This window comes from Phacochoerus africanus, chromosome 1 (genome assembly GCF_016906955.1).
Source record: "Phacochoerus africanus isolate WHEZ1 chromosome 1, ROS_Pafr_v1, whole genome shotgun sequence".
Lineage (NCBI taxonomy): Eukaryota > Metazoa > Chordata > Mammalia > Artiodactyla > Suidae > Phacochoerus > Phacochoerus africanus.
This window is the reverse complement of record NC_062544.1, coordinates 113,816,583-113,841,012: the sequence shown is the minus strand read 5'-3', so window position 1 is coordinate 113,841,012 and position 24,430 is coordinate 113,816,583. Positions and strand designations below refer to the sequence as shown.

The following is a 24,430-nucleotide window of genomic DNA, read 5'->3' as shown; positions in this document are numbered from 1 at the left end:
GTTTCTTTTAATGTATTATTACCACCACCTCTCTTTAAAAATGTTCTCCATATTTTAATCATATCATGTCCCAATAACTTGTAGACAAGGGGAGCTCTTAATAAATCATATAAGTAAATAAAGCAAAGAATAGTATAAAAATTGGTATAAGCAGTTTTCCAAATTGTTAGTAACTTCTAAATATTTTAAAAGCAAGATTTGTCTCTTGGTTTAGTCTAGCTTTAGTGAGGAATATAGACTCCCTTCCCCTTCTAGCACACTGCATGTAGCTCCTTGGCACTCAGGCATATACCTAAGGGAAAACAATTTTTAAATTGACTATAATTTAAAAAATTTTATTATAGTTGATTTACAATGTTCTGTCAGTTTCTGCCGTAGAGCAAAGTGGCCCAGTTTAAATCAACTATAATTTTTAAAAAAAGAAAAACAAAACAAAAACCCATGAGAGAGGCCCCAAGGAATCCCATGCTAAACCACAGTGAATTTTAGAGAATTCAAGTATTGACCCAGCTGAGGGTCTCAAACTTTGTAGTCTCTGGTTTGGAGCTGACTCTCTTAGTTAAATATCTGCTAACCTTGATAGAGGAAAAAAAAGTTCTTAACAACTTTGGGAACTCCATGCCATGCAGTGGCTTTATACTGTCATTTAAGGCCAACTTTTTTTTTTTTTTTTTTTTTAGCCGCACCCATGGCATATGGAAGTTTCTGGGCCAGGGGTTGAATTTCAGCCCCAGCTGAGACCTATACCACAGCTGTGGCAATGCTGGATCATTAACCCACCATGCCAGGTTGGAGATTAAACCTGTGCCACTGCAGAGCCAATGCTGGATCCTTAGCCTGCTGCACCACAGCAGACGGACACTCCCTAAGGCAAACTTTTAATTCACAAACAGTTCTATGAAAGTTAAAACAAAGAAGGCTATATAAAAGGTGTTATGAAATAATTTAGAGGTAAACATTATCTAGAGAAACATAAATTTGATAGCTATCTTCAAGGGTATACAAATGCTTTCACTTTTATTTATTATATATGTATATATATGTAATATATAAATGTTTACATATTTATATATGTAATATATGTTAATATTTATTGAGGTATAGTTGATGTACAATATAAGTCTCAGGTTACAACATAATGGTTCACAATTTTAAAGGTTATATTCCATTTATAGTTATTATAAAATATTGGCTATATTCTCTGTGGGGTACAATATATTCTGTAGCTCACAATAATTTGTACCTCTTAATTCCCTACCCCTATCTTCCCCCTCCCTGCTTCTTTCCCTCCACTGGCAACCAAAGTTTGTTCTCTCTATATGTGAATCTTCCTTTTTTGTTATATTCACTAGCTTTACTTTTTAGATTCCACATATAAGTGATATACAGAATCTGTCTTTCTTTAACATAGCATAATACCCTTCAAGTTCATCTATGTTGTTGCAAATGGTAAAATTTCATTCTTTTTTATGGCTGAGTAGTATTCCATTGTGTGTTGTATATACATATACATCTTCTTCCTTCATTCATCTGTTGAGGGATGCTTCTAAATCTTGACAATATAAACACGGGGGTGCATGCATCTTTTCTTTCTTTTTTGGCCACACCTGCAGCATATGGAAGTTCTTAGGTCAGGGATCAAATACAAGCTGGAGCTGTGACATACACCACAGCTGCAGCAATGTTGGATCCTTAACCCAACTGCAGGGGATTAAACAGAGACATGCTGGATCATTAACCTACTACGCCACAGCAGGCGCTCCACCTTGCTTCTTTTCAAATTAGTGTTTTCATTTTTTGGGAGTAGAACTGCTGATAGTTCTATATGCAGTTTTTTGAGAAACCTCCATACTGCTATCCACAGTGGTTGCACAATTTACATTCTCACCAATAGTGTATGAAGGTTCCATTTTTTGCCACATCCTTGACAACATTTACTATTTGTGTCCTTTTTTTTTTTTTTTTTTGTCTTTTTAGTGCCACACCCGAGGCATACAGAGGTTCCCAGGCTAGGGATCAAATTGGAGCTGTAGCCGCTGGCCTATGTCACAGCCACAGCAATACAAGATCCAAGCTGTGTCTGCAACCTACACCACAGCTCATGGTAATGCTGAATCCTCAACCCACTGAGTGAGGCCAGGGATTGAACCTTTAGTCTTCATGGATCCTAGTCAGATTTGTTTTCCACTGCGCCACGATGGGAACTCCTATTTGTGTCCTTTTTGATGACAGCCATTCTGACAGATGTGAGGTGATATCACACTGTGGTTTTAATTTGCATTTGTCTGATGATGAATGGCACTGAGAATCTTTTCATGTGGCTGTTGGCTATCTGTACATCTTTGGAAAAATGTCTATTCAGGTCTCATAGACTTTTAAATAGTGCTTCAAATTTAACCGAGCAATCAATATTCAGTTTAGAATTAATAGTAGACTGACACCAAGATTTAGACAGAAATTAAAGAGAGTTTCAAAAGAAAAAGAGGGGAAAAGCAAAGAAGTTGAGCTAAGACAAAAGCTGCTTTGAAATAAAGATTTTCTATTTTAATTCTAGAATGATTGATCCTGGCAGACCAATCATTGATTCTCATTAGTGTCAGGCTTTCTTGGTAATGCTAACACTGAACAGGATTAGAAAATGTGTCTTTTTGGGGGGGGTCTGGGTGTATACTCATATTATTATTTTTTTGGCTGTGCCTGTGGCATGTGGAAGTTCCCAGGTCAGGGATCTAACCCACATGACAGCTGTGAAGATGTGGGATCCTTAACCTGCTGTGCCATAAGAGAACTCCTGGGTGTGTAATCTTTGTTCAGGAAAACATAGATTTTACAATGTGGCAAACCATTTAACACTTTTGTTTACCCTGGATTCAAACTGGAACTCAAGTTACCTATCAAAGCATATGGAATCACCATGGAAAAAGCACAAAGTACATTTTGGTAAGAAGTAATTAAGGAAGGTCTCAAATAATCACAAAAAGAAACAGAAACTGCCTGGGCATCTCTGCATCTCTGCAGAAGAGATGTCTACAGGGAACTGAACTTTACATTGATCAGCATGAATCAAGTGAGGCATGTATGATCAGCAACTGAAAATGCAACATAAAGTTTTCTAGCCAGAGAAATGAGTTACCGTGACTGGCACTGGGGGCAGAGTACTTGGCGCTGGACTTGCGGATGATATTCTCATGAATCTGGGACCACTCACTCTCGTTGTTGCACCTGCAACAGAAGGACAGGTATTATGATTTTCAAGAATTTTAAGCATCTAGTCTAATGCTCAATGTATTAACACTAAGTTTGAAGGGAAACTTCGAATTCACTTTCCTAAAGAAATGTGATTTATATTTTAAAAATTAAAATATAAATTATAAAATTTATATTTTACTAAATCAGACAAGGCTCACTTTCTGGTAAGGCATACAGAAGATTCATGTTGGGGGAAAGAGTAGAAACTCTAAAATGAATCTCTGCAAATATTTTAAGTGGCAAAATATACTATTCTCTTAAATAGCACTTTCCCACGTGCCAAGTTTTTTTTTTTTTTAAGTCCCTTACACATTTATAAATAGGTGCTAAAGGAAAGTTACTGATAGAGGAACTCTTTGATAAGCTCTGGTGTTTGGAAATGTCTTTGCCTTGCACTGACTTTATACTGTCATTTAACTGTCACTATAATGGCCCCAGAGGAAAACTGTGCCAAGCTCAGGGCAATGTGGATATTTACCTGTGGCTATATTTCAGCCAGACCAAGAGAAGAAGAAAAACTGGGGAGAATAGTGGGCTTGGTTCACTGTGAAATCCTATGTAGTCAAGGGGAAGGATAGCTTAGTAAAGAAGGCTGGCTTCTAAATATGTAAGAATAAATTTCTTTCCTAGGGATATCAGGACTGAGAGATAAGAGAGAATGGAGGAACAACACTGCACCTCTGTTAATTTCTGATATTTTAGAATCTTCCCCTCTAAAAGACAATTTCAAGAAAGCTGCAGCTATGTAAATACTCGGTTTGGCTTAGGAACAGAGACTAGGAAGGAATTCCTCATCCTAATGTAGACACCTTGATGAAACAATTAAATTAGATTAAGGTCATCTCTTGAAAATTCCATATGATACCTGGAGTCTCCACAGCCTTGGCCCCTGCCTTCCCTTGTGGGATAGGGAGGACCACTGACCTCAGAAAACAGCCCATGCATAAAGGAAAACCCACAGGATCTTTCCATGGTTACTCAAAAGTGTGCAGTTTGGCAAAGCCACTTTCAAAGGAGACTCCAGCAAGAATTACACCATGTACCATCTAGCAGTGTGAATCACAACAGGTTTCTATTCAGAGGTAAAGGATGTTGGTCACTAGATTAATATCCTTAATCAGTGGCTCTTTGGATTCCTTAGTCAGTATAAATAGCTTAACTTACTCAGAGATGGTACAAAGAATTGTCAAAGACAAGGTTCTCACAGTTCAGAGCTGTAAGGATAACTTCTGCTCAGAGAATTCCTTCCAAGGAAAGGAAGGGGGAAAGAGCTCTTTAAAATGATCACTTGTGATTAGCAACTCGGTTGGAAATCAAAAGTGAGAAATCCTGGCAGCAGCACATCCAGCTCCTTCCGTCTGACATGCACATTGTCTCATCTCCTCCAACCAGTCAGTGTAACAGAGAAGTACCCAGCTGGTGAGGATTCAAAGACTTATCTTGCTGTCAGACCACTGTCACTTTCTAGGTTTACAAAATCAGTAGTTATTTTCTTTAACAGAAATCTGACTAGAGGTTGTCATAAACAGCAAACTCTCCCCACTTCAAAAAAGAGTCTTGACTAATGCACAAGTATAATGAATACAGACAATAGTATTATACTATAATGATGCAATGCTTAATTGGCAATCTTATATAAATGTATCAAAGTAATATGATGATTATCTCAAATATATATAAAATACACACACAGACACAGAAACCCTATGCATAAATTAAAAAAAAAAAAGACAAAAAAGACGAGTCTTGACAATTAACTCCCTCCCTCCAATAGGTGGTATAATTTCAGTATTTCTTCAATAAAACACTCACTTGTTCTTTGGCAGTGGAGCTGGTTTTTATCAACCTTATCAATAGTGACAATGTGTATTATTTCACTGACATGTACCCTTCCACCCAACACATACAGTTCAGGTGCCAGACACCTGATGGCTTGTCCCTCATCTGCTCCCTTTGCACAAGCCTTAAATAATAGTGGCCTTCACGGATCTGCCCTCAGCCCACTTCCCTCTTACTGTATAAGCTTTCTCAGCACTTTCACCTGCTCCCATGCTTCCAACCACCTCCAAAAGCTGCCAAGCCCCAAAGCAGTGTCTCCAGCCCAGACTCACTCCTAAGCTCCTAACCTGCATGGCCATAAGAAAGCTGATCATTTCCTATCCACCTGACTGCTCTCAGAGACTCTGAGTGGAACCCACTATTTCACTAAACCAGAACTCTTCGAGCTGTTATCAAATCCTGCAGATTTTGCTATCTCAAAATCTGTCACATCTGACCTCTCCTCTTCATGGCCTTGGTTCAGCCATTATCATTTTTCTTCTGGACCAATGTAATGGTGATTACACCAATGGCAACTGGCCTTTCAATTATCTCCCTTTCCAGAATACTAAGGGAGCTACTCAAATCAGCTGAACCTAAGTAGATATGGTATCATTAGCATATTTTAACCAATCACTAGGATATTTTATAAGGAAAAATTATAAATGTAAGCATTTATTAACCAAATGAGCTGTGATTATAATGAAGCATGATTATGTTATATCCAATCAAATTAATATTTAGAGCATGATTACTGATGTTGATAGTTTGTTCCCAATCATAAAATGCATGAGGGATTATAATCTAAAAGAAGCCTATGTATGTCTGTGGTACATTTTCCCCACAGATGAGATAACCAGCATATGCAATGAAGTAGTACTTCAACTACATGTTCAAAAATTTTTATTCAATGGAGTTCCTGTCATGGCTCAGTGGAAATGAATCTGACTAGGATACATGAGGATGCAAGTTTGATCCTTGGCCTAGCTCGGTGGGTTAAGGATCTGGTGTAGCCATGAGCTATGGTGTAGGCTGCAGACAGGGCTGGGACCTGGCATTACTATGGCTGTGGTGTAGGCCGGCAGTTATGGCTCTGATTCGACCCCTAGCCTGGAAGCCTCCATATGGCTCGGGTGCGGCCCTGAAAAGAAAAAAAAAAAAAAAAGGAAAAGAAACAAAATTTTTAGTCAAGGTTTAACACAGAGGGATAAGAGGTTTTTGGTTTTCTATATGATCCAAAAGAGTTTTTTGGTTTTCTATATGATGCATGACAAAGTATCAGAGCAGATGTGCAGGTTCTGCTCAACAAAGAGTATTTGGAATACTGTTCTTATTCACTCATGTACCAGAGCACAATTTATCATTTGCCTCTTCCCTACTACTTCCTTATCTTCTTGATCTTGTGTTTCTCATGGGTATTCATCCAATTTTATTCTCATCTTTCCCCAAGGTGGGCAACTCAAGAAAGTATTCGAGAAGTTTTAAAGGGCTGTTTGTAAGACCTTTAAGTTGGCATTTTTAGAAGGATGCCTATTATAGGTAGGTAATGATTGGGGGTATTCTCCCATATTTTATTTCACTTAATTCTCATAATCCTGTAAGGCAGGTATTATCATGTTCATTTTACAGATGAGGGGAGTGAGGTGAATCTGTAGTTTAAACAGGTCTGTTTTGTTCCAAAAGCAGGGCCAGGTTGGGAGAGCAGATAGAAAGAAGCTGCTGAGTACTGTGATGCTGCAAACCTTACTCCTGCACCAGGCTTCAGGGTACTTGTCTCCCTGACCTTAGTCAAAATTCCCATTCTGTCCACCGTCTTCTAATTGCCACTGAAACAGGAGGGAAGGAGGTAGGACACAACTTTTAAAGAATGACATAACCATTGACAATATGCCAAAAACTGGTTAGAACCAACTAGGTCCAAGGTAACAGAAGATTTGACTTCCAGTAGACCTTGAACTTCATTATATACTCATTATAACACATTAGCATACTAAATGACATGCCCTCAGGCACCATGACAGTTCCAAGGCCAAGCATAAGAAGCCAAAAAGTGGGCAGTGGCCCAATTCTCAGAAATCTCTGCCGCTCCACCAAAACAGTCAAAATAATCCTTCCACTCTAGCCTATGAAATTACCAGTCCATAAAAACCAACTACCCCATATTTAAGGGCCACTCTCTCACCTTTTGAGGTGGACCATATTCTTTCTATGGAATGTGTATCTTACAGGCAGCTCCCATCTTCTGAGATGGCCCATACTCTATCTCTCTTCTCTCAATAAATCTACGTCTTACCTATCACTTTGCCTCCTGCTGAATTCCTTCTACATTAAGACATAAAGTACCAGACCTTGAGTAAGTCCTGAGACCAGGTGTGTGATTTTAATAAAATGACCATGGGTTCAAGTCTCAATATGGGTTTTTCTGGGTTTAAGTCCCTTTCCAATATTCAGAGCATCACTAGTTATAACAGCCAAGACATGGAAGCAACCTTAATGTCCACTGACGGAGGAATGGATAAAGCAGATGTGGTACAAAAATAATGGAATATTACTCAGCCATAAAAAAAGAACGAAATAATATCATTTGTAGTAATATGGATGAACCTAGAGATTATCATACTAAGTGAAGTAAATCAGACAAAGACAAATAGCATATGATATCATTTATATGTGGAATCTTAAAAAAATGATATGAAAGAACTTACAAAACAGAAATAGGCTCAAAGATTTTGAAACCAAATGTATTGTTATCAAATGGGAAGGAGGGAGAGGGATAAATTTGGAGTTTGGGATTAACAGAAATAGACTATCATAATAAAAAATAGATAAAAAACAAGGACATATTATATAGCACAGGGAAGTATATTTGATACCTTGTAATAACCTATGATGAAAGAATCTGAAAAAGAATAGATATATATATATATATATATATACATAACTGAATTGCTTTGCTAGATACACAAAACACTGTAAATCAACTATACTTTAATAAAATAACAAAAATTTAAAACAAAAAATATTTTGATATTAAAATTATTCTTTCTCTTTGGGTGTGACTTGCTTTTTTTTTGACTTTTATTTGGTTGAAAGTCCTAATAAGCTAGAATGTAGGTAACAATCTGCAGATATAGGAAAAGTATGCATGCTGACAATTCGTTCACGCAGTAAAAGAAGAGAGAGGCATGGAGAAGGACACATTTCTAAAAATGGCCCAGCTGAACAGTCTCTAAGACCAACCTGACACAAATCAACCAATCTGATTCATTCTGGATGTTTCCTCATGTACCATAAGAAAATGCCTTTTCATTTACAACAAATTTAAACTATTTCTTATAACTTACATGTTTATTTTAATAAGTCAATTAAAAAGGAAGACAAACATACCTATTTTTATTCTGCTTCCCAGGTGATGAAAAGGCTTCTATGAGTAACACTTCTACCCCTTCAATACTTTCCTGGGAAAAAGAGTAACTTCTTTGGCCAGTGCTTCTAGAAGAAGGATGGGGTATGACTATCTCAGATAGGCCTCCTCTCTCTTTTGGGAGCAACCTGTTTGCAGAAAGCATACTATCTCTGCACTGAAAGGCTTCATGTTGACTGCTACTTTTAAATATTAAAAGCCACAAGTGAAAAGCAACAAATAATATACAAGGGAATCTTCATAAGGGTAATAGCTGATTTTTTAGCAGAAACTCTGCCAGCTAGAAGGGAGTGGCAAGATATATTTAAGGTGATGAAGGGGAGGAAACTAAAACCAAGAATACTCTACCCATCAAGCTTCTCATTCAGATTTGACAGAGAGATCAAAAGCTTTTCAGAGAAGCAAAAGCTAACAGAATTTAGCACCTCCAAACAGGCTTTATGACAACCACTAAAGGATCTTGTCTAGGCAGAAAAGAAAAGGCCACAATCAGAAACAAGAAAAGTACAAATGAGAAAGCTCATTGGTAAAGGCAAACATAATATATATATATAAAAGTAGGAAATCACCCATTGGCAAATATGTCAAAACTAGCAAGCATGAGAAGAGGAGAAGGCAAATGCAGAATACTGAAAATGCATTTGAAATTAAGAAACAAGCAACCAAAACCAATTCTTCTTGATATATGAAAATCTAATAGAGGAGTTCCCATCATGGCTCAATGGTAATGAACTTGACTAGGATTCATGAGGATGTGGCTTCGACCCCTGGCCTTGCTCAGTGGGTTAAGGATCTGGCATTGCCGTGAGTTGTGGTGTAGGTTGCAGGTGTGGCTCAGATCCAGTATTGCTGTGGCTGTAGTACAGGCTGGCAGCTGCAGCTCTGATGTGATCCCTAGCCTAGGAGCTTCCATATGCCATGGGTATGGCCCTAAAAAGCAGAAAAAAAAAAAAATCTAATGGGAACCTCAAACCAAAAAACTGCAATAGACACAAACATAAAAAAGAAAAGCAAATCAAATACAACACTAAAGACAGTCAGAAAATCACAAGAAGGAAATAAAAGAGAGAGTGAAGAAAAAAAGACCTAAAATAACAAATCCAAAAAAATTTAAAAATGGCAATAAGTTAATACATATCCATAATTACAGTGAATGTAAGTGAACTACATGTTCCAACCAAAAGACACAGACTGGCTAAATGGATACAAAAACAAGATCTATATATATGGTGTGTACAATGACACATACAGACTGAAAAGTGAGGGCATGGAAGAAGGTATTATATGTAAATGGAAATCAAAGGAAAGCTGGAGTAGTAATACTCATATCAGACAAAATAGACCTTAAAATAAAGACTGTTACAAGAGTCATAGAAGGACACTACATAATGATCAAAGGATCAATCCAAGAAGAAGATATAACAACTGTAAATATATATGCACCTAACATAGGAGCACTGCAGTATATAAGGCAACTGCTAACAGCCATGAAAGGAAAAATCGATAATAGTGGGGGGCTTTAACACCCTACTTACATCAATGGACAGATCAACAAGAGAGAAAATCAACAAGGAAACAAAGGCTTTAAATGACACCATAGACCAGATAGATTTAACTGATACTTATAGAACATTCTATCCCAAAGCAGCAGAATATAATTCTTCTTAAGGGCATGGGAAACATTCTCCAGGATAGATCATACCTTGGGCCACAGACCAAACCTTGGCAAAATTTAAAAAACTGAAACCATACAAAGCATTTTCTCTGACCACAATGCTATGAGACGAGAAATCAACTACCAGAGGGGGGAAAAAAAATATCAAAGAACACAAACTCCTGGAAGCTAAACAATATGCTACTAAATGACCAACGGATCACTGAAGAAATCAAAGAGAAAATTAAGAGATACTTACAGACAAATGACAACAAATACAATAATCCAAAATCTATGGGACACAGCAAAAGTAGTTCTGAGAAGGAAGTCTATAGAAATACAATATTAAGGAGTTCCTGTTGTGGCTTAGCAGTAATGAACCTGACTAATATCAATGAGGACATGAGTTCAATCCCGGGCCTTGCTCAGTGGGCTAAGGATCCGGTGTTGCCATGATCTGTGGTATAGGTTACAGATACAGCTTGGATCCAGCATCACTATGGCTGTGGTATAGGCTGGCAGCTGCAACTCTGATTTGACCTCTAGCCTGGAAACTTCCGTATGCCACGGGTGTAGCCCTAAAAAAGCAAAACAAAACAAAACAAAACCAACCAACCAACCAAATGACAACAACAACAACAAAATACTACCTTACAAAACAAGAAAAAAATCTCAAATAAATGACCTAAACTTAACCAGAAACATCTAGAAAAGGAAGAAAAAACAAAGCCCAAAATTAGTAGAAGGAAAGAAATCATAAAGACCAGAGCAGAAATCAATAAAATTGAAACAAAGAAAACAACAGAGAAGAGCAAAGAAACCAAAAGTTGGTTCTTTGAAAAGATCAACAAAATTGATAAACCTTTAGCCAGACTCATCAAGAAAAAAAAGGGAAGTGGGGGGGCTCAAATCAGTAAAATTAGAAATGGAAAAGAAGTTACAACTAATAGCACATAAATACAAAGGACCATGAGAGTCTACTATGAGCAACTATATGCCAATATAACTGACAACCTGGAAGAAATGGACTGATTCTTACAAAGGTACAACCTGACAAGACTGAACTAAGAAGAGATAGAAAATATGAAAGACCAATCACAAGTACTGAAATTGAAACTGTGATTAAAAAACTTCCAAAAAAACAGGTATTCCCACTGGGTCCCAAGAGGAATGGTGGTGTCTCTGCAGCCCCAGGGCACAGATTTGATCCCTGGCCCAGCACAGTGGGTTAAAGGAGCTGGCGTTACCACAGCTGTGGTGTAGGTTGAAATTGTAGCTTGTATGTAATCCCTGGCTTATGAACTCCATATGCATGCCATGGGATGGCCAAAAAGGAAAAAAGAAAAGAAACACTTCCAAAAAACAAAAGTTCAGGAACTGATGGCTTCACAGGCAAATCCTATCAAACATTCAGAGAAAAGTTAAAACCTACTCTTCTGAAACTCTTCCAAAAAACTTCAGAGGAAGGATCACTCCCAAGCTCAGTCTATCACCTTGATACCAAAATCAGAAAAAGATACCACAAAAAAAGAAAATTATAGGCCAATATCACTGATGAACATAGATACAAAAATCCTCAACAAAATATTAGCAAACCAAATCCAACCACATATTAAAAGGATCACTATGATTAAGTGGGATTTATCCCAGGGATCCAAGGATTCTTCAATATCCATACATCATTCAGTGTGACACACCACATCAACAACTAAAGAATACAAACTGGAGGAGTTCTCGTCATGGCTCAGCAGTTAATGAAACTAACTAGCATCCATGAGTACACAGGTTCGATCCCTGGCCTTGCTTAGTGGGTTAAGGATCTGGTGTTGCTGTGAGCTGTAGTGTAGGTCACAGACACGACTCTGATCTTGTGTGGCTGTGGCTGTGGTGTGGGCTGGTAGCTGCAGCTCTGATTTGATCCTTAGCTTGGGAATCTCCATATGCCAAGGGTGCAGTCCTGAAAGAAAAAAAAAAAAAAAAAGAAAAAAAAAAGAACACAAACCATATGATCACCTCAATAGATGAAGAAGCTTCTGACACAATTCAATGCCAACTTCTGATAAAAACTCTTCAGAAAGCAGGCATAGAGGGAACCTTTCTCGACATCATAAAGGCCTATAATGACAAACCCACAGCTAACATAATTCTCAATGGCGAAAAATGGAAAGCATTTCTGCTAAGATCAAGAACAGGGATGTCTACTTTCACCACTATTACTCAATATAGTTTTGGAAGTGCCAGTCACAGCAATAAGAGAAGAAAAATAAATAAAAGGAATCCAAATTGGAAAGGAAGAAGTAAAACTATCTCTGTTTGCAGATGATATACTTTATACAGAAAACCCTACAAGATGCTACCAGAAAAATGCTACAGCTCATCAACAAATTTGGTAAAGTTTCAGGATACAAAATTAATACACAGAATTCTACTGCATTTCCATATCATAACAATAAAAGATCAGAAAGAGAAATTAGGGAAACTATCCCATTTACCAGTGCATCAAAAAGAATAAAATACCTAGGAATAAACATAGCTAAAGAGACAAAAGACCTGTACTCTGATAATTATAAGGTATCGATGAAAGAAATCAAAGATGACACAAACAGATGGAAAGATATAACATGCTCTTGGACTGAAAGAATCAATACTGTCAAAATGATACTACCCAAGGCAATCTACAGATTTGATGCAATCTCTATCATATTACTGACATTCTTCACAGTGCTAGAACAAGACATTTAAAAATTTGTATGGAAACACAAAAGACCCTGAATAGCCAAAGCAATATTGAAAAAGAAAAACAGAACTGCAAAATTCAGGCTCCCTGACTTCAGAATATACTACAAAGCTACAGTCATCAAAACAGTAGGGTACTGGGACTAAAAACAAAAGCATAGATTAGTCGAGCAGGATAGAAAGCCCAGAAATAAATCTAAGTGCCTTTGGCCAACTAATCTACAACAAAGGAAGCATGAACACACAGTGGAGGAAAGACAGTCTCTTCAATAAGTGGTGCCAGGAAAACCAGACAGTTACATGTAAAAGAATGAAAAGAGAACATTCTCTAACACCATACACAGAAATAAACTCGAAATGGATTAAAGACTTAAATACAAGGCCAGATACTGAAAACCCCCTAGAGGGAAAGATAGGCAGAACACTCTTTGATATAAATCATAGCAATATCTAGTTATATCCACCTTCTAGAATAGATATAATAGAAACAAAAATAAACAAACAGACCTAATTAAAGTAAAATGCTTTTGCACAGCAAAGGAAACCATAAAAAAAAAACCCACAAAAAACAAAAAGACAACCTATAGAATGGGAGAAGTTCCTTGCAAATGATGCAACCGACTTTTGGGCTTCATCTCCAAAATATACAAACAACCCATACAACTCAACAACAACAACAAAAAAACAATTAACCCAATTGAAAAACAGGCAGAAGCCCTAAATAGACATTTCTCCAAAGAAGACATATGGATGTCCAAAAGGCACATGAAAAGATGCTTAACATTACTAATTACTAGAGAAATGCAAATCAAAACTACAATGAGGTACCACCTCACACTGGTCAGAATGGCCATCATTAATCAGTCTATAAATAACAAATGATGGAGAGTGTGTGAAGACAAGGAAACCCTCCTACACTGTTAGTGGGGATGTAAATTGGTACAACCACTATGGAAAACAGTATGGAGGTTCCTCAGAAAACTAAATATGGAACTACCATATGAGCCAGCAAATCCTACTCCTGGGCATATACTGGACAAAACTACAACTCAAAAAGATACATGCACCCCAATGTTCATAGCAGCACTATTCATGATAGCCAAGACATGGAAAAAACCTAAATGTCCATCGACACATGAATGGATTAAGAAGATGTGTATATATAAAGCGGAATACTACTCAGCCACAAAAAGAACAAATTAATGCCATTTGCAGCAACATGGATGCAACCGGACATTCTCATATTAAGTGAAGTATGTCAGAAAGAGAAAAACAAATACCATATGATATCACTTATATCTGGAATCTAAAATATGGCACAAATGAACCTATCCACAGAACAGAAACAGACTCTCAGACAAAGAGAACAGACTTGTGGATGCCAAGGGGGAGAGGGAAGGGAGTGAGATGGGTTGGGAATTTGGGGTTGGTAGATGCAAACTATTACATGTGGAATGGATAAGCAATGAGGTCCTACTGTATAGCACAGGGAACTATATATATCTCATCTCTTAGGATAGAACATGATGGATGATAATAGGAGAAAAACAATGTATATATATGTACGCCTGGGCCACTTTACTGTACAGCAAAAATTGATGTAACACTGTAAATCAACTACACTTTAATAAAAAACAAAATAGAAAAAAAGTATCTTCAAGGCAGCATATTTTAGCAGAATTGGTTCAGCTTCATGGAATCCTCAGCCAACCTAGGAAAGCAAGGACAAGCTTCCCCAGTCTGCAATACATTCTTTCACCACACAGATGGTTATGAAGCCATCACTCCGCATGTTCCACTAATGAAGGACACATAAACCTCATCTCACTCCTGCCGTTCCAGTCCATGTGGGGGCACATGGATCAGTATCTCCTACTAGCCCCTGCTGCCTCTCATGCCTGTGGATGGGTGGGCCTGTGCAGCCTGGTTCCTCCTCTTCCCAGTTTCTTGGGAGCCACACATTTACAGGGGACACAAGACCCCTTCATAGGGAGCCCTGTCTACAGAGGGATGTGGGGAGGGGGATGACACCTGCTGTGAGCTGTCAGATTCCTTCTCCAGGATCTAATCCATACTCTACATTCTAATCCATCTTTAATAAAGACGCTATCTCACCCCTCCCAGCCAAAAAAAGAGGAACTTTGCAATAACCAGGAGTCACTGCCCCTCCCCCAAAAGACAAAAAAACTCCTTTGAGATGGCAATGCATTATGTCATTATTTGGGTATAACTAATTTTCTGAATCACCAGTTGTCTCATTTACTTTTCTACCTCTCTCTCGTTTGATTCACTAGTTCAAATGAGTTCTTTTTTTCTGTCTCTCTTACATTACCTTCTTCCTTATCCCGCTCTCCAATTTTGTAGATAAAGAAACTAAAGTTCAGGGAATTAGGGTGGTTTTTCCAAATTTCACAGCTTCTATCATCTCATGCCTTTTTTTTTTTTTGCCTTTTTGCCATTTTCTTGGGCCGCTCCCGCGGCACATGGAGGTTCCCAGGCTAGGGGTCAAATCAGAGCCGTAGCCGCCGGCCTACACCACAGCCACAGCCACGCCGGATCCGAGCTGCATCTGCAACCTACACCATAGCTCATGGCAATGCCGGATCCTTAACCCACTGAGCAAGGCCAGGGATCGAACCCACAACCTTGTGGTTCCTAGTCAGATTCGTTAACCACTGAGCCACAACGAGAACTCCGTATCATCTCATATATTGAATCTATCTAATAGATGAAAGTATTACCTATTTGTTTTTTAAAAAACAGGGTGGAATCATACATACTACTGATATACTTTTAAGTCAGCTAATATAGTTGTTATATAAAGGCAACTTTATGTTGGTCTATGTGTAGAGCCACTGAACTCTCATGTAACTCTCCCTAGAGCAGCAGAAGAGAAAAGGAAAGAAAGAGACCCTGTGGTAGAGAATAAGTGGGACCTTATGTGCCAATACTAGGTCCATGTTATAGACCCCTGTTGTGAGCCTCTCACCTCTGCATGAACAAGGAGTCATCCTAAGCTGACTTTCTTTATTCTGGCTCATTATTTAATGTGTTCTGCTTTGCAGCAGCACCAACAACACATAAAACTCAGTTAGGCACTGAGGTTAGAGATAGTGGGCACTAGAAGTCACAATAGAACAGTGTCATGGGCATAGACCTACTGGATTTGAGTCTCCCTTGTACAGACTGAGAAGACATTTGGTGCAGATGCCAAAACAACATGGGTCTGAATGGTGATAATGGACCCAGCAGATAATAATCTTGGGTAGATGATGATCCACTGAAAATTGTGAAAGCCTAGGCTAGGAGAGAGAGAAATATGAGCTATTTCCTAACCTGACTTACTAGCGAGAACCAGAAATGTTTGTTTAGAGTTACTACATATAAAGACTTCAGCCTTCTTTAATCTATACCAAAAGAAGAGAAGCCCAATGGCCCTTTACTCGCTTACCCTTTAAGAATGAGTTTCCACTTAGGGATGGCTCCTAAACAGGTACCCTCAACTTCCCATAGATAAGGTGGTGACAAAACAAAGAACCCAAAGGCAGTGTTCTGAGGAAATGCCTGTGTCTATTCCAAATATAAGGAGAGATACCCTTCTAATCACCACTCACAGAAGAGGTTGCCATTTTATATTTCCATCCTCACAAAGCCTTTAGTGTTACAGGGCATTCTCTGAATCCCTTTATTTTGAACATCACAGCACTGTTTGGATAAGTTACTTTATCCTGAAATATCCTCAATCAATGTAAGTTTTAGATGCTTATAAAGTTTATCTGGCAAAATTGGTTAAACATTCTTTCAAAGAGCAAAACTACACAGGTTTAGTAATTATCCTTGGAGATGACCTCCAAATTGAAGTGTTGGATATTACCGTAAAACTCACCTTAAAAGCAGCATAGTAAGTAGTTGTATCCTTAAGGTCACATACATAGGGCTTACAGTACAAGTGAAAATAACAACAACAACAAAAAAATCAAGTATCCAAGTGTTCAGCAAATATGTAATTGGGCCCCAAGATGAATTTCCATTGAAAGCATCATCAAGGTTTCCAAGAGTGATATATCAAAACCAACCTGATGGGAGGGAAAATAATGTACCTTGGAAAACCATATCAGATGACTCAGAAAATGGCTTTAGTGATGCAAAGACCATTTGCCATGGTCACACATAAAGAAATTGAATAAAATCATCGCATTAAATTGGAGAGTGGGAACTCTATTCAATATTCTGTGATAACCTATATGGGAAAAGAATCTTAAAAAGAATGGATATGTATATATGTCTAACTGAATCACCTATGGTATAAAAGAAATTAACACATTTTAAATCAATTATACTTCAATAAAAATTTTTTATTTATTTTTTAGTCTTTTTGCCTTTTCCAGGGCCACTCCCATGGCATATGGAGGTTGCCAGGCTAGGGGTCGAATCGGAGGTGAGGCCGCCGGCCTATGCCAGAGCCACAACAACTCGGGATCCAAGCTGCGTCTGCAACCTAGACCACAGCTCACAGCAATGCTGGATCCTTAACCCACTGAGCAAAGCCAGGGATCAAACCTACAACCTCGTGGTTCCTAGTCGGATTCATTAACCACTGAGCCACGATGGGAACTCCTAAAATTTTTTTAAATGAAAAAAATTTTTAAAAATTGAGAGTGGGGTAGTTCCCATCATGGCTCATCATGCTGTGAGCTGTGGTGTAGGTCGCAGACACGGCTCGGATTCCACACTGCTGTGGCTGTGATGTAAGCCAGTGGCTACAGCTCCGATTCGACCCCTGGCCTGGAAACCTCCATATGCCCCGGATGAGGCCCTAAAAAGACAAAAGACAAAAAAAAAATTGTGAATAGGGAAGAAGCAATATTTCTTAATTTTACATAATATGTGATTGAGTATATAATGTGTAATATATATTTTATATAATATGATTTAACATAACTAAAACAATACATGTATTTAAGTAGTTATCTATCTATTTCATTTAGGTCAGCCTAAAAATGTTTGGACTTTCTTCATTGTGAAGTTGGAGAGCTGTCATCACATATTCAGAGACATCCTGTATGGTCACATGCACTATTTATGGACACCCGCCACCCTACCCTAATACTAGCTTTAGCTCCTTGACATTCCTCTCCTTTTATATCCTAGGCTTCAGATTCAGCCAAGCTTTGTGTCTGCTTATGACCTTTGACCCTCTGGCCAAGAGGAAACATCCGATATTTATATCAGAATGAACTTCACGTAGTGGTTATTCATTTATTATTTTTAGGGCTTCTGGATCATTAAAAAGCAGCCTAGTTTTGGGAATTCCCGTTGCAGCGCAGCAGTAATGAGCCTGACTAGTATGAGGACACGGGTTTGATCCCTGGCCTTAATCAGTGGGTTAAGGATCCAGCATTGCTGTGAGCTGTGGTGTAGGTCACAGACACAGCTCAGATCTGGCTTTGTTGAGGCTGAGGCGTAGGCCAGCAGCTGCAACTCTGATTTAACCTTCTCTATGCTGTGGGTGAGGCCCTACAAAAGACAAAAAAAAAAAAAAAAAGCAACGTAGTTTTTACACCTCAACTACTTGTTGAGATTTTTCTTAAAAGGATGTGATACCTTCCCAACAAACATGATATTAAACATCTATAAAGCTGGAGCAGTAATCATGGCAAGTAACAAAGAAGGACTTGAGGCTGACTCTGAATAATAAAAAAAAGGATGAGAATGTCAACAACTAATGAGATATCTTGCCAATTCAGTGATTAAAACTATACAAGAGGTGTTTTGTTTCTGTTTCTTTTTTTTTTTTTTTGTCTTTTGTCTTTTTAGGGCTGCACCTGTGGCATATGGAAGTTCCTAAGCTAGGGGTCAAATCAGAGCTATAGCTGCCGGCCTACGCCACAGCCACAGCAAGCTGTGTTTGTTGGGAAGGTATCACATCCTTTTAAGAAAAATCTCCAAGCTGTGTCTGCAACCTACACCACAGCTCATGGCAATGCCAGATCCTTAACCCACTCAGTGAGGCCAGGGATCAAACCCTCAACCTCATGGTCACTAGTCGGGTTCGTTAACCACTGAGCCATGACGGGAACTCCAAGAGGTTTTTAAATTCTTGCAAAATTCTATCCTAGCAAGGGTGAAACCACTATCAATAGCTATTAGTCAAACCTTTAAGCTTCCAATTCAATCAACAAATATGTCTTCTAAAACTTATTGGAAAATATTACTTCTCCTGAGGGCTGAATTCACTGTGTTGATGTAGATTTAAAACACTAACCCTAGAGGAATTCCATTACCATGCACAAAATCAATTTTATCAAGATGCAGCTGGAAGTGTCTTTGAGAGTCTGTTAATATTGTCAAGTGGAAAAAATTATCCTACATTTAAACTGTATAAGTCCTTCAAAAAATTGTTTTAAACTATCTTCTCTGTAAAAAAATCTTTCTTGGGAATTTCTGAACTGATATATTAAGCACGGCTCAGAGGAAAGAGCTAAGAAAAAGCTATACACAGATCCCACTTGCAAAGTGACATGTTGGTAACTGAAAGCTGTTGTTTCAGAAGCAATTAGGCCAATTAAGCTTGACAGCATGATTTCAAGAGATGCTGTGCAAGCCCCTATCCAAAACGAGAATTTGTAATGGAACAAGGAACAGCTGATAAATGCACAGATGCAACTTTGGAGTGCTATCTATAAACCCCTTGCCCTTGGAAAAGACAGTGGAGTGAGATGATAATGATGGTGATTCTAAATTTCTGTTTAATCCTTTTCAGAGGGAGGAAGTTGTATCAAGAAGCAGGTCCCAGCACCCACCAATGAAGAGATGTGGTATATGGAGAAAGACTACGCCTGATGCATGCAAGGAAGAGAAAACCTGCCAAAATTTTCTTTGTAAGTTATTATTTCAAAGGAAGATCTCCACACAAGTCTAAACGAAACAGAACTTAAGGCAAAATAGGTAATAAGGAGATATGGGCTTTTATTTTGAAATTAATAAAATGTGGTTGATTATACAAAGGCCCAAATTAAGCAAAACTGTGAATTAAGTTCACTTCGTGCCTGAATGAGATAGAAAAGATAATATAGAAAAATACCCACAAATACTATGGTGAAGACATATAAACTTGGTGATTGACAGTATTAGATTTAATTTGCAAAACAGTATTGGGTTAAAACTAAAAGATTTATAAAAATATTTTTCATAGTTAAAAATACACTTGCTTTAAAAACTCACTAAATTCACCACTGATCATGATTTCAGCTCTGTGATTCATGCCAAAATCTTTATAAACAAAGACAGACAACATTCCTGCATTTGGTGTTATTTTTTTCTCTCTCTTTCTTTCTTCTATTGCTTAACAAGAGTCAGGAGGAGATGCACTGCTTCTCAAAGGCAGAGCCCTTGGCTGATGAACACAAAAAAATAACGCCATGCTTGGGTGGGTAGTTACAGATCTGTGGTGGCAGAAATGAAGAGTAAATCTCAGCTCCTCAGAAAAAGTGAGGGCAACCTTTTTTCCAAGAGGGCAACCTGACTCATGATCATTTTCTGAAGCAATTTACACCAGTAGCCAGCTCGGTTACAACAGCTGGTGGGCAAGTATTAGACAGAGATGACTCTTTTATAGCCAAAACACAAAAAATTAGATTATGAGTTTTCCTGTAAATACATAATAAAGTTGGTTGGTCCTGGATAGAAAAGGAAATGTGTACTTTCAGAATTTTACTTCAGGATAGAAAGTTCCAAGTTCAGCTGCTTTAGAATTGACTGGAAAGCTTATTAAAAATACAGTTGCTTGGGTCCACCCCAAACCTTAGATGGAAAAATCTTAGCATTTTAAAAAAACTCCCTATCCTACGTATTCTGATGATTTTGTGTCTTGCAAAGCTTGAGGACTGCTGCTCTCAAGGGCAGTGCTGGTATGTTTTATGTTGCAAATCATTAATATTTCTGATGTCAGTTACTCACGTGTAAACCTTAAGAACAAAATCCTTTTCTTCCTTCAATTCTGTGAGTGACTGCAGGACATCCAGGACACTTAGGACAGCACATCCATATGGTCTTCGGTAGTGCAGGTGAGCAGGGCCCTTCTTTGAGTCATTTAGAAGCATTCGGCCTGGGGCACAGCAGAAAACACCCGTCAGACAGAACTCTTTGTCCCTCTACAGGATCACTGAATTGTCATCCAAGGATGCCAGAACTACAGGCATTTTAGAGACTGTTTAAATTGGAAGATGAAGGGAGCCATCTAAGGATGCAAGGATACTTATGTGGAGGAATGCCAAACAAGACTTTGGCCAGGGCTCTTCCCCTGTACCACATTCAATTAATCATTTATGCTACCCACCTCAACACCAACAGTACATTTATTAATCATATGATATAAAACAGTGGTTTCATGAATTTCTTAGAAAAACCAGCACGCTAATAGATTTAAACTTCTTTGGTATATTTAGGATGCATCATTTAGTATCTTAGTTGCCAGATAAAAACTATGTATGCACAGATAAGGAGGACAATGTACAATTCTTCTAACCAAATTCTGCTGCCAAAGCTGCTCATGAACCACTGTGGGAGTGAGAATAGTCTCAGAAAGTAAATGGGAGCTTACTTGCCCTGCTTATCAAGGCTATGCCTACAGTGGCAACAGGACTTGAAATGTAAAACTGGAACCTCAACAAATGTTTTATCAAGTACAGCTAAATAGTTACTTTGTTGGCAAAGGATTAAATATATTCTTTGATAAAAATGTCCAAGAGATGCCAGAAAACCAAACCTATGAAGAAAGACTTGATTAGTCAAAGGCCCCCAAATTATTTCATAAACTTGAAATAAGACTGGGGAAAACCAGGAAGCAAAAAATCACTATTTTCATTTTGGGTGGGGTAGACATGAGATACCACCTATCTTCTGCAGTAATGATAGTAACTCTGACTTTGTGGAAAATAGCACAGTTACACACTTTTGGATACAAAACACAGCAAAAGCCATTCACTACTTGTTAAGCTGGCAACCCTAGCAACCTGTTATAAGTTCTCTGAGGCAGAGGGCTGGTTCAGAGGCTGAGAAATAGGTGGAGAGAATGTAAAAAAAATAACGACTTGAAATAAAGAATATTGGTCCAAAAACAAATCAGGAGCAGGAAATTTTCAGTGGGAAAAAAAAATCCTTTCATTTACACCAAATTCAGCTATTACATAAGCTGAGCTTAGGGCAGAGCTCTAATATAAGCCAGATTCTTATCTCGAGACCTGAAGTAACAGGGAAGAGCTAGGGAGAAGACAAGGGTCATACATAATGGATGCTTATCCCAAGTTGGGCTGGTCTTAGTTGTGTAAATGGATAAAATTGATCATACCTATTCGTATCACATGGGCAACTATATATAAGTCTCTCTTCATATCTTTGCTGCTCAGATCCTAAGAGAAGAGAACAAGTAAGTAAATTAAGGCAAAAAATAATTATAATTTTTTCATTTCAAACCTCATAATGTTTTGCTTTTGTTTCAGTATTATAAGTGGGGGAAGGGTAATATTAAAGCACATATAAATTTAGTGTTATAAGATTCCTGCACTGAAAGTGTGGATATCTTATATGCCTTCGGAAGTTTATTTTATTGACAATTTTTTTCTAGCCCTTATTTAGACCACCAAACAAATACCTACAAATGTTCTCATATTAGAAATCTTCATGACATTGCCTTATCCATGTTTATTCTAAAATCATATAAAACATCTTATAACAAAAGAATTTTTTTTTTTTTTTTGCTTTTTAGGGCCACACCAGTGGCATATGGAAGTTCCCAGGCTAGGGGTTGAATCGGAGCTGTAGCCTCCGACCTACGCCACAGCCACAGCCATGTGGGATCTGAGCCGCACCTGCAACCTACACCACAGCTCATGGCGATGCCGGATCCTTAACCCACTGAGCAAGGCCAGGGATCGAACCCGCAACCTCATGGTTCCTAGTCAGATTCGTTAACCACTGAGCCACAATGGGAACTCCAACAAAAGAAATTTTTAATGCACAAAAAAATGGTAAAACACCAAAAGGCTCACTAATGACTGAAATTCTGAAAGTTTATTCTCTACTAATTTTACATTTACTCTATTGTCCAAAAATGATTATTACACATTAGATATGTTCTCTAGAAAAGAGATTAATATAGTTTTAGTGAAACCTCAATAATTAGATCACCCATTTCTAAATTTAAATACGTATCATTGTGCTGAAGCTATAAAGCTGAAAATTGTTTTACCTAGAAAATTTTAATGGATTCCTTTAAGTAAACAAATCTGATCCAGAATCAGAAACTTTAAAAACTAGAGTTATAAAAATAATTTCATACACTAAATTATTTGTTTAGAACATATTTTGAAATGTTTATGGGTATATATTTACACTTTATTTAACACATTATACTTTAATAAAACTCCCTTTAATATGTATTCTGTTTCAGACTTTTTGTCAGGTCATCAACTTGCTGTTCACTCCACTGTTCTGAATGATGACTATTGGAGTAATCACCATCTTTAATGAGACAGGTTCCTGTGATTTCTCTTTTGTTTCCAGGAAAAGGTCCCTCAGTTCCATTTCCCTCCCATCTTTCATCTTTTTATTAGTCCCCCTTTTCAATAAAGCAGGAAAAGGGACAATCAAAGTGTACTCATGATTAGGAATGAGCTTTGGATCCAGAATCCCCATGTTTGCTTTATGTTTATATCCTGTAGCAGGATTAGGGCTAGGGTGAAGCAAGCAAGGCACTTAAAGTACAAAATCCAAGGAGTTCTCATTCTCAGGATCCTGTGCTTTGCTTGCTTTACCATAATCCCAGCTTTGCCTTCTAGAGCGGTCCTGAACATGTGAAAGAAAAGGAGACATCAAAAAGTAATGTGTAATGGTGAAATTGAAGCTTTTAGATTCTAGGTGGTTATAATATTTTGTCAAATCTTTAATGGAATAATAAAATGTATTGACAATGAAATGCTTTACAAAACAATTTCACATAGGAGTTCCCGTTGTGGCACAGTGTAAATGAATCTGACTAGAAACCATGAGATTGTAGGTTCAATCCTTGGCCTTGCTCGGTGGGCTAAGGATCCGGCACTGCTGTCAGCTGTGGTGTAGGTCACAGACATAGCTCAGATCTGGTATTGCTATGGCTGTGGTGTAGGCTGGCAGCTGTAGCTCTGAATCAACCCCTAGCCTAGGAACCTCCCTATGCTGCAGGTGTGGCCCTAAAATGCAAAAAAAAAAAAAAAAAGCAATTTCACATAAATAGTTTTTCTTTTATTTTTTGGCCGCATCTGCAACATATGGAAGTTTCCAGGCCAGGGATTAAATCCAAGCTGCAGCTGTGACCTATTCCATAGCTGTAACAATGCCAGATCCTTAATCCAATGTGCCACCATGGGAATTCCCACATAAATTGTTATCTGTGTAATCATAAAGATATATTTTTGCATGAAAGTTGTCTTTTGATATTGAAAAAGGATGTTTCAGACTCCATTTCAACAAATCCTTCAGTTTAAAATGATATACTCAAATAGCAATGTATT

General features: G+C 38.0%; 1 protein-coding gene across 5 annotated transcripts in view; it reads right to left on the bottom strand.

Moving 5' to 3' along the window:
• Positions 1-24,430, bottom strand: part of DOCK3 (dedicator of cytokinesis 3) — a 489,707-nt gene that overhangs the window by 111,774 nt on the left and 353,503 nt on the right. For all 5 annotated transcript variants that reach the window (XM_047775399.1, XM_047775426.1, XM_047775408.1 and 2 more), the window contains exons 11-13: positions 22,231-22,291; positions 20,841-20,988; positions 3,134-3,222 (exon numbers count right to left, since the gene is read on the bottom strand). In XM_047775399.1, coding sequence (XP_047631355.1) covers positions 3,134-3,222; positions 20,841-20,988; positions 22,231-22,291 — 298 coding nt within the window. The remainder of the gene's footprint in view (positions 1-3,133; positions 3,223-20,840; positions 20,989-22,230; positions 22,292-24,430) is intronic.